The 11018-nt window shown below is 38.9% G+C and overlaps 1 protein-coding gene across 2 annotated transcripts in view; it reads right to left on the bottom strand.

Moving 5' to 3' along the window:
• Positions 1-785: 785 nt before the first annotated feature.
• Positions 786-11018, bottom strand: part of LOC105915855 (tenascin) — a 51360-nt gene continuing 41127 nt past the window's right edge. For both annotated transcript variants that reach the window (XM_036145477.1, XM_036145478.1), the window contains 11 exons: positions 10819-10941; positions 8845-8988; positions 8375-8494; positions 7792-7941; positions 7534-7676; positions 6755-6884; positions 6514-6665; positions 4782-4878; positions 3368-3523; positions 3104-3267; positions 786-2776 (listed from right to left, as the gene is read on the bottom strand). In XM_036145477.1, the coding sequence (XP_036001370.1) occupies positions 2672-2776; positions 3104-3267; positions 3368-3523; positions 4782-4878; positions 6514-6665; positions 6755-6884; positions 7534-7676; positions 7792-7941; positions 8375-8494; positions 8845-8988; positions 10819-10941 (1484 nt within the window). In that variant the 3' untranslated portion in view covers positions 786-2671. The remainder of the gene's footprint in view (positions 2777-3103; positions 3268-3367; positions 3524-4781; positions 4879-6513; positions 6666-6754; positions 6885-7533; positions 7677-7791; positions 7942-8374; positions 8495-8844; positions 8989-10818; positions 10942-11018) is intronic.

Raw genomic sequence — 11018 nt, 5'->3', positions numbered from 1 at the left:
AACAATCTTTTTCATTCATCCCTTGTCCTGGCTAAAGAGTATAGGGTTGTGAGACAAAAGCTTTTTCTCCCAAAGAAAATTCCCAGACTTGGCAAAAATCTCCCAGTACAATGTGGGCAAATGTGTTATTCTGTCATGAAAACATACTCGGAGTAATGAGCCACAATTCGGAAAGATGTACTTCTCATAAAAAATAAAAAAAAAACACTGAGCATCACTGGCAGAAGTGAAACATGCTGGCATTATCATCATTTTACGTAAATAGAGATGGTTTTGGTCAAAGTAGATGAAATTATGAATTGTTCCAACTAACAATCTGTTTGATCCCAAATCTTTGACCACGCAGCTTTTCTGTAGGATTCAGGTCTAAGGACTGAGATGACCACTTTAAAAGTAAGGAATTTGTGTCTAGTGGGCCATATATTTATGATTTAGCCTGTTAATCATCCTTCTTACAGAACCAACAACAACCCGTTTTCATGACACACTTTCTAGCAAGGTTTTCTGTGGTTTTGAAAGAGAAGCAGGCCCACAGCATCACAGATCCTTCCTCACATCACACGGTGGACGCCGGATGTCCTTCCATATATCCAACCTTTATTTCACATAAGACTCACCTGAAGTGTTTCTCGCATTAAAAGTTTAGTTTTATGCTCATCTGACCAAAAAAGTACTAAATATAAAAATAATATCAGCAATTTGTGCGGCAAAACATGCAAGAAACCAATGTTTCTCATCAAAAGATGGCAAAAGTTTAAACACATTTTAAGCCCAGCAGAAAAACGTCAAATTTCAGAACCATTTTATTGTTGTATTCTTTTACAGGAGACCATAGGTAGAAAAAAAAATCTAACATAAAACACTGATATGTTTACAAAAAGACAAAGGAAAACAGAGAAAGACAAACACAATGAGGACAATGATGCACCTGTCATGGCAGCTGAACCTCAGCAGGTGCATCACAACTGTTTTTCTGCACATACACAGAGAAGCCACAGTCCCGCTGAAGTGAGAGACTGTGGACAGTAGGGGGCACTGCTGAGCTTTAGAGGAGGAAAGTCACGGAAGATTACATAGACACAATCAGATCCTGTCTCTGGCTTGATTCCAGTCGAATCCAATTAGAAATATGGAAAAAATATTTTATTTTTTAGATTGGCTTCTGGTAAGAAAAGATACACATACTTTATATTTTCAGTACTTCAAATAGCAGTTTCTAAATGTTCAGAGCAAAAACACATGCACAAACTTAATGTACTCGGAGCAACCAATAAGCTTATTTACAAAAGACAGCCAGAGAACATAAACTAGCTTCAAACGCTGCAAACAGAACAGTTTATGAACTGAGACATCAACCTGGAGCTGCAGCCATCTTTAACACACTATACCTTCTCTCTTTAACAGCCTTTCATTGTATATTTCTACTTGAGCTGTCAATTTAGCAAAGAACTTCAGTAATGGTCCCGAGTGACTACAGCTTAGTTTAAAGTGAGTAATGTCTTACATTAACATTTTAACCAGGCTTTTTTACTTTGAATTTAAGGTCTTCAGACCTGCAGAAGCTTTCAAACCATTCAAGCTGGTCTCAACGGACTGTTTTTTAGTCAAAGTTCCCTGTGACCTTTCCATTTGTTTTGACTGATTTTTATTTTTAATGCTTACGTTTTACAAACTCATCCAAATGTCTTTATTCTGACGAGTCTTCTCTTTGTAGCTCTCGATTAGGTTTGATATTTCCGACGTTGAAGCATAAAAGAAGATTGAAATTTTAAATACCAGGCCACGTTTAAACTGATACAGCTAAAAAAAAACTTTTTTTAATTATATCGATCAGTACTGATGTTCTGATTTTGTTGTACTGCTCACTAGATGGGGGCAATTCTCCATGAAAGTTTTGGAACTGAATTAATTCGAAAATGCTGACTTTTTGTGATGGATTGAAGTGGGGCTTTTAAGGCGATTGTGCAAATGATGAACACACACGTCTTGAAACATGTGTCTTTAATGATGGTCAAGGTTTCTTTATTTTGACACTAAAAAGACATTCCTTTTTGAAAGTCACTGAGAGACCATCATCCAGCATGTTTTGTAGAAAATCCTCAAAATCTGCCTGTTTTAACCAGTGGTTTTTGATGTGTGAATATAATGATTTAATGTGAAGCATCTTTAGATCTTTAGAACACTTTTTAAGCATACAAGCCACTTTTCTACTGAAACTTCCTCATCAACTAAAAGCATGATTAATATGTCTTCTCATATTACGAAAGTTACTACAGTACATGATGTTGTGTTGCTGGTGCAATTCGTCTATTTTAATTTTATTAAAATGCAAACTTTAGGGACTTCACAGCCCAGCCTTTTCTAATCTTTAATGTTTGGAAAGATTTTTTTTCTGGGTCAGTTCTGGATTGTATATATGAAGGTTTTGCATCTCTGAAACTTTTAGCACTAGAGACAAAAAAGTGGCTGCTTATTAAGGTACCGGCTAAAAACCTGGATCAACTGTTTCTGAAAAGATAGAAACTTCACAATATACAATTGAACACTAACAAACTGACTTTGTACAAACGGGGGAAAAAAAAATCTCTATCCTGAAATGAGAGCAAGGCTTTTGCTAAAATATGTGTGTACATATGTGGACACCGTTTCTAACAGTCCATCATCCTAGTTCTCACTTTGCTCTACGGACTGGAGACGTGAAGGAGGCTGGTCTCATCTTCATCTCTGTGAACTGGATGGAATGGTCCTCTCCTTTCCATGACTTCCAGATGACACCCTGAGACACACAAACAAAAGCATAATCACTCGTCACTTTCATGTTCTAAATATCGAATGAATCCTTTCATATTTAACAACTGACATGAGGCGCTTTTCCACATATTCACCCTTCAATTCACATCAGACCCACATGGAGCACAGGAAATAAGGCATTTTTTTGTCCCTTGTAGGTGATAAATAACTAATTCTAGTGTTTTGTGCTAAAAATCTGTACATGGAATGGCTCCTCCTTGTAAGAGAAATGTAATATGCAGCTGAGCGGTGCCGTTCCTTTTACCCATTTCGCCGTTTTCTGTATACTGTGTGATTTGCCTGATAAAGCTACCTGATGCTTGTAGTCGATTCCATAGAGGCCGTTCAGGTTTGCTTCGTGGCAGTTTTTGTACCACCAGCCTCCTTGATAAGATATGGCACAGCGGGTGACCCACCGGGCCGGATCTCGGTCTTTGGTGGAGAAGACGCAGTTGTTGTGGTAGGTAAGGGAGTCACCTGAAAGCGTGAAACCAACGAGACATTCAAAAAGGGTTCCTTTCATGAAGAGCGTTCCGCCAGGCTTTAGGAGCCAATATGAGCAGAATTCCCGTCTCACCTGCAGTGCCGCTGTACCCGCCCACACTCAGCTTGTAGTTCCTCTTGGCCACCTCAAATGTTGAATACTTAGCAAACACGCGCTCGTCTCCGTCTCTTAGGTCGACCCGTAGATTCATCTTGGTCATCTTGGTCAGGTTGTGAATTCTGTCAAGGCCTAAAAGAAGGAAAATACACTGGCTTGAGAGACACAGGTCGTTCTCCTACAGTGCTCACGTAATGGAAGACAGGGATGTTTCGTTAGGACACCATTTCATCACAGTTTTATATGATTAAACAGTGCAGGATGACAAGAATGTAAATTAATAAATAAGGCATGCATTTTATGTAGGGGGTATAAAAATCTAGCCTCGTGAGACCATCCTGATCTCGCGAGCTTTCAAGGTTTCACTCGCAGATCAGTCTGGATACTCTCCGTTGAAGAAAATTTGGAGCCGTTCACCAAACGAACGTCCAATCAGCGTTGGCTTTGAGGCGGGTTGAGGTGTGACGCAACGGGAAGCGCGTCAGTTCAGTCTTAACAGCATGGCGGCTTCAGCCGATGAAACTAGCGTTAGCGTGGCTATCGAGCAAGTTTTATCGGAATTACAGAGTATTTCTTTGCTGAGCTAACGAGCCTTTACCTGCAGCAGCAAGAGTAGCTTGGCTTGTGGTTGTGTTTTCGTCGTCGCTCTGTTATGAGCGACGACGAATCTGATTGGTTCATTTGGCCCGTCTATCACCAACGTAGGCCAATCAGCTAACCAGTATTTTCGCCCCTTCCCAAAATTACTTCAACGGAAGGTTTCCAGATGGATATGCGGAGCAAATCTATCTGGCGGAGTCAGGTAAATAAAAATCACCATTCCATTAAATGACTGTAACTGCAGTAACTGTTAAGAGTGACATAGAGATGAGTTGAATTGACAGAAATACTGTTCAGTGAAAGAAAGAAACATTGAGCTGTTTCTCTAACAACATGGCCTGATCTAGAAGAGTTTAAACATTTAAAACATCCTTTTAGACATTTTGAATCTAACTCTGTCTAGATCTTCATGTTTGGATGAACCACAGCAAGTTTTAATCAAGGCAGAGATTGCTGTCCATCATCATAATACATATTGTCTTTGTCTATTTATTGATTCAGTCACCAATAAAAAAATGTTTCTTTTTGCTTCAAATATGCTAAAAATGTGATTCATTGCAGTTTATTAATGACAAAGCTTGTAATTCATATTTTTTTGAATCATGTCTCACCAGAAATATGTCAGAAAACAGATGTTTGTCCATGAAAAGTGACAAAAAAAAAACATTCAGCTTGGTTTAAAGAGAAGTATTATTGAAGACAATAGGCCCGCTTTTCAGAATCTTCTCCAATGAGATGTCATACGTTCGGACCTAATAAACATTTCAGTACTGGGAAGCGCCTCTCTCACCAAGCCAGAACTCCCCAGTCAGATCTCCAAAGCCAGAGACGTATTCCTTCCAGCGGTTATAGAAGTCCACCGAGCCGTCCTTCCTCCTCTGGAAGACCTGCATGTGGAACACAAACATAATGCAGAGAAAAACAAAATAAAACAGAATGCTTTTTTTGATTGAAATGTTTACAGAAAACATGTACGCCCTGGACTGGCGACCTGTCCAGAGTGTACCCCGCTTCTCGCCCATTGAAATGCTGGAGATCGGCACCGGCACCCCTCGTAACCCCATGAGGGATAAAGCGAGTAAGAAAATGGATGGATGGATGGATGTTTACAGAAATTCTCTCTCTGGAGAGATTATTTCTTTACAAAGAACCTCTTTTGAGTTTTAAGCATGCAGTGACAACAGCAGTAATTAAAAAGACTGGATTAGACTCTAATCTTTTCTCTAATTTTAGGCCAGTTTTTTAAACTCCCCTTTCCAAGATTCTGGAGAAGATTGTTTACCAATAATTGAGTTTTTCTTGAATAAGAAGAAGGTTTTTGAGCTATTTCAGTTCAGTTTGAAACCTCGCCACAGTACTAAGTTGCCACTTCTGAGGGTTTTTAATGATGTTCTTTAAGCCACAGTTTCTGGTTACTGTGTTGTTCTGGTTCTGTTGGTTCTAACAGCTACCCTTGATAGTGGACCGTCAGACTCTCCTTTCCCGTCTAGAAGCCGACGTAGGCATTCAGGAAATTCCTCTAGATTGGCTCCGGTCCTTTCTAATGGGAGTAGTGTTTTTGTTCCTGTTGGAACCTCTCAGTCCAATGCAATACCTCCATCATGTGGGGTGCCTCAAGGGTCTTTTCTTGGCCCCCCTCTTCTTCTCTCGTTACCTACACTCTTTGGAGTCAGTTCTCAGAAAACATGGTTTCCATTTTTACGCCAGCCCACTTGAAAAGGAAAATAGTTATTTTACAAACAGACTACTTTAAAGCATCACAGAAATTAAGTCATGAAGGTCAAAGAATTTCTTAGACCTGAACAATAAAAAAGACTGAGGTTGAACTTGGTCCTTTAAATCAGTATCTGGCACTGAGATACCTGGCCAAAGTGAAACCATTCCTTTCACACCATCGTTTTGAGATTTTAATCTATGCTTTTCTATGCAAATCACAACTTGTTTGAATTACTGCAATGCACTTTACGCAGAGCAAAACAAAACTTTAGTGGCTCAACTACAGCTGGTTCAAAATGCTGCTGCTTGTCTTTTAACTGGAACCAAAAAAGGAGAGCACATTTCTCCTGTTTTAGCAGCAATTCATTGGCTAGTGGTTCGCTTTCGGATTGATTAAAAAATAATTTTATTTGCTTTTAAATCTCTTTATCGCCAAGCCCCCAAGTATCTATCAGACCTGCTTCATCTGCACGCTCACTCAGGTAAGCAGATCAGTTTCTACTAGTCTTTGTAAAAACAAAGAGAGAGCAGAGAGGTGACTGCACTTTCTCCGTCATTAATATTTGTTTTTATGTACCTGTATTTTACTTTTTATTGTGTTTTTGCTTTCACTGTTTTAATTGTGTTCTGTTTTGAATTACTAGCTTTTTAGGGTGTGTAAAGAACTTTGTCCAACTGAGTCATATATGAAATTGCTACATAAATAAGGTTAAATTGAGTTGAGAACAGCTATTAAGTTAATTATATGTTGAATATGGCTTTGAATACATTTAGCTGGGACACACGACAAACAGTTCAGACTCTACCGTCCAGCCGCCGCCGTCTGTTTCCATGTCGCAGTAAACATTCATCGAATTGCCGGGTTTTCCCTGAGGGAAGATCTCCACCACGTCTGAAGTGAAGATGCCGTTCAGCAGCTCCTGGGAGCAGTCGGTGGGGAATGGGAACCGCAGTGTGCCTTAGGAGAAAGAAAAGGGGGCAGACTATTGAGACAAACTCTATGTCAGTTCATAAATAGGTCTTTTATGTAAAAATAATCGGTGGTACCAGTGGTGAACTCAGTGTTAATGTTCGTCTTTTGTCCTCCCCTTATGGACCGTAGCTCTACAGTGTACAGAGACCCTGGATGCAGTCTGGTCAGTTTGTACTGTGTTATGTTTGGGTTGACAATGATTTCCTGTCAAAATGGAGGAGGTCAAGACTTATCAGCAAAATGAGATGGGCATAGCAGCAGGCCTGTTATAAAGATGAAACCTGTAAAAACTAAATATTCTTTATGCTGCAGACTGAAATACCTGGTCAAGTTTAATGTTTGATACAAAAACAATAACAGAATGGAATGCCCTATAAAGCTACTGTACAGCACAAAATGTCTCTAACTGAAGGTGGCGGGGGGGGGGGGGGGGTCTAAAAGTGGGGGTTAGGGCACCCTGGGGGTGGGGGGGAGATGATTTGATGCTAATGTGCTAAAAAGATTTAGCATCTATTTGTGAAACCAATATCAAAGTAAAACTTTACAAGATGCTCTGCATCCCTCATTTTAATGCAGGGGGATAGATACATTTTTTGTGAGAGTTTCTTTTTAATAAAAATATTACTTTATTCGCTTAATTTTACAACATTATTCACATATGTTATGATTTTATTCTCAGAATTAACCAAAAAAAAAGGGGGAGAATCCCACCCACCAAAGGGGGGTTAGCAGTCTGTGGCACAGTTATTTCAGGGGTCGCAGGCTGAAACGTTTCTGGAACCCCTGATCTAAGGTAACGAAAATGTAACCATAAAGAAAAAAAAAAAGAAAAGTCAACCAACAGTTTTCTTACCTGTGGGTTTTGACCGCTGATCCAATAAACCAATATGTACTTATCCACAGGATTTGACGATGGTGTCCATGACACAACAGCACTCCGAGGGGTCACATTGTTGGCCCTAAGATCTTGAGCTTCACCCTGATTCCACCCTGAGCCTGCAGAGGATAAGCAAACTTAATTCACGTGATTGGGAATTAGGTATTTTATGATGAAGAAACCGGCCTATTTAGTACATGTGTTGATATTTGCATGGTGTGACTGGCTGCTGACCGCTTTTGGTGGTGAAACTGGTTGTAGCCGGTGAACTCTCCTGGCTGCCCAGCTGACTTGTTATGGTGACAGTGTAGGTGGTGGATCCTTCAAGACCGCTGAGCTGCTGCTCGGCTGCATTTCCAGAAACACTGACCCTCAGTTCTGAGTCTGCAGGAAAAAAATAATACAATTATATAAAGGTGCAAGTTTTTGCCCTGTATTGTACAACCTACAGATATATAAAATTCTATACATAGATAAATAATTATCAACCATTAAATTGTTTTTTTTAAAGTGTTCGCTTTTCAGATGGGACCAGGTTGGATTAGAAATTGTTTCCCTTAAGAAATAAAATGAAAATTTGTTTGAAATTAAAATTTGTTTACTGTAATGAAATAGTCCATGTAAAAAAATAGCAAAAATTAAGAATTTTATGTGGGATAAAATGCTGATCCATGCATTTCAAAACAGAAAAACCGAATACACATGAACTTTAAAGTCAAGCTGGAGATGCTAATTTAGTAAGCAAGAGGACATTAAACACGTTTCAGGTTGAGATCTTCAGCAGCCAGAAAAGAAACCCCACACCATCACTGCTTACCTGTACCTGAGCCGTATACGATGGCGTAATTATCAACGGCGGCCAGCGCTGGACGCCACAGTAGCAATGCACTGCTGTCAGTAACGTTGACTGCTTGCAGGTCAGTGGGTGGGTCAGGCACTGAGAGTGATTAAGAAATTGGTCATAATAACAGAATTAAGAACAAAAATTTTCTGTATTGTCCTAAAGATACATAGGGCACAAGCTGGATTTAATAAAAGACAAAAGCTCTTAACAACCATTCAAACTTTCCAAGCAATAAGCGGACATAGATCCAGGGTAAAACACAATCTGTGTATGTCAAAAATGTAAGATTGGAATACATGTTGGGTCAATTTTAAAATGAAACCATCTTGTCCCACAGATTGCCATTTCAGTGTTTTCACATATAAAGTAAAATAAAGTGCTTTTTATTATCATATTATTATTTTTTTTACATATGAAATGTGTTTTGAACTTGCAGAACTCACGTGTCATGACAGAATCCTTGATTGGATCACTCTCGTCCAGTCCAAGGGTGGAGATGATGGTGACTTCATAAGTGGATCCGGGAGACAGCTGAGATAGACCGACGTTGGAGTCCTGTGAGCCCACTGTCACAGACACCGGCTCGCCTACATGTGGAGGACTAAAGATTAGCAACTTTGTGGTTGTTTTTTATTCAGATAAGACAGAAATAAAAGAAATTAAAAAACACAATAAGCTTATGATGCATCAGAACAACGTTTTCTAAGTTTTGTTTAACATGAGTTACACTGAAAATATGCTACAAGCCTAATTATCAACAAGTAGTATAAAAATGGGAAGAAAACAGTCTTGCTAGTAGGTTCAATATTACTTCTTGAAAGTAATCAGTGAAAAAAGTAGAGCTATGCTGGACTTTCAAAATAAGAACTAGACGACCACCACAATATAAAAGCCTTCATATGTCACAAAGCAAATTATTGCAGAATTAGGATATTCAGTATTCAATACCTCTGGAACTCAACCAGTGAAATGGGTTTAACTGGTCCTTTCAAAATAATACTTTTAGAATAAAAGCCACAATATATCAGTGTTATTGTTTGCATTTTAAGCTGATAAAAGAATAGAACGTGATCCTGACATCAATTTGGTGAGTTTCATGGAACGGTCAGAGAACCACACACAAATTTATTGTTAATTTACAGCTATAGTTGGTCATCCTGTTCAGAAACACTTTTTGTTATACTGGGTGAAATGGTCCTTCCATCCCGACAGTAGTCAATACATTATGTATTCAGAAAAAGGAGGTTAAAAAAATACATCTCTGTGAAAGCTGCAGGACTGTAATATTCCGATTATAGTTCTGGTTTATGTTATTAGTCCTTGTTTTTCTCCTCTCTCCTGTCTTTGATTATCTTGCTGTTTTGAGTTCTGTCTTGTCTGGATCCTCATTTTGTTGGTGTAATGTTTTGGTTTACCTTGTTGTTGTTATCACTTTTAGTCTTAGCCTGTTCTTCTGTCTTTAGTTTGTTCTGTTTAGGCTTATTTTTATTTTTAGACTTGTCCTGTTTGCTCCCTTAATTATTTCCACCTGGTTTTGGTTAATTAGTCCCTCCCTGCTGCTGTGTCTGCCCGCCTATTTAAACCTCTTTTAGTTCTCTGTTTGTTGCCGGGACTTCACAATCATTTCATTGGTAAGAGCCCTCCTGCATTTTGTCTTGTCTGACCTGTTCTTTGTTTTTTGAGTCTGCACAGCTTTTTGATGTCTGTATCATCATCAGCCTGGATCCTGTCTGTTTGCCTGTTTAATTCTCTCACCTTCCCTTCAATAAACACCTCAAAAGGATTACTACCGTGTCTGGCTGAACTCTGGGTTCATCTCCACATTAATCATCACAGGACTGTAAAAACTCTGACCAATCCTTGGCATTCGGCCTGCATGGAAAGAACCAATCAGGTGCTTTCATGTCTCATCTTGCACAAGTCCTGTTCTGTCCCTCAAATAAGACCAAAGTGAAGTTCATAGATTTTTCACACAATCCTCCTGAGAAGTGGAAGAGTAGGTAAGATGGTCTTGTGCATGCACAGTTATTGAAAAACGAATATGGCCATGTATTACTCACATTTCCAGAAAAGACGAGAACTCTGCCTTTAACCTTTTGAAGGGTTTGGAAATACGCTCCAAGTAGCAGACACCATCAAAATGTTTTAAGGAATTTTTCTAGGTAACTTTTTTGTAGTATCAGGATGGGACTCTACATCATAATGAAGCCAAATCTTAACTGATTTGGATCAATATTGGGGGAAAAAATTCCTAAATTGGGTATAGAGTTATTTATCCAATTATATATCTAAAATCCAGTTATTTTGTTTTCAATGCAATTTTTATAAAGCTAAATAAGGTAAAATACAGCAGTAGGTGAACTGAAGTGAAGAAAAGTAAAATTAAAGATAGTTCTCTGTAATTTTTTATTTCTTACCATCATCTACGTTGGTGTAAGTGACTTTAAAACTATTAACAGAACTTTTTGGCTTTGTCCATGACACTGTCAGAGAGTTTTCCGTCACCTTGCTGAACACTATGTTGGATGGAGGCTCTGGCCCTGGAGGAAGAAAATCCACAGAGAGTAAAGGTAAATTAAAGCAAGGAAGTGGGGTCAGAAAGTAAAATATATGATGT

The sequence above is a fragment of the Fundulus heteroclitus genome, chromosome 13 (genome assembly GCF_011125445.2).
Source record: "Fundulus heteroclitus isolate FHET01 chromosome 13, MU-UCD_Fhet_4.1, whole genome shotgun sequence".
In the NCBI taxonomy this organism is placed as follows: domain Eukaryota; kingdom Metazoa; phylum Chordata; class Actinopteri; order Cyprinodontiformes; family Fundulidae; genus Fundulus; species Fundulus heteroclitus.
This window is presented reverse-complemented; position numbering and strand designations above follow the sequence as displayed.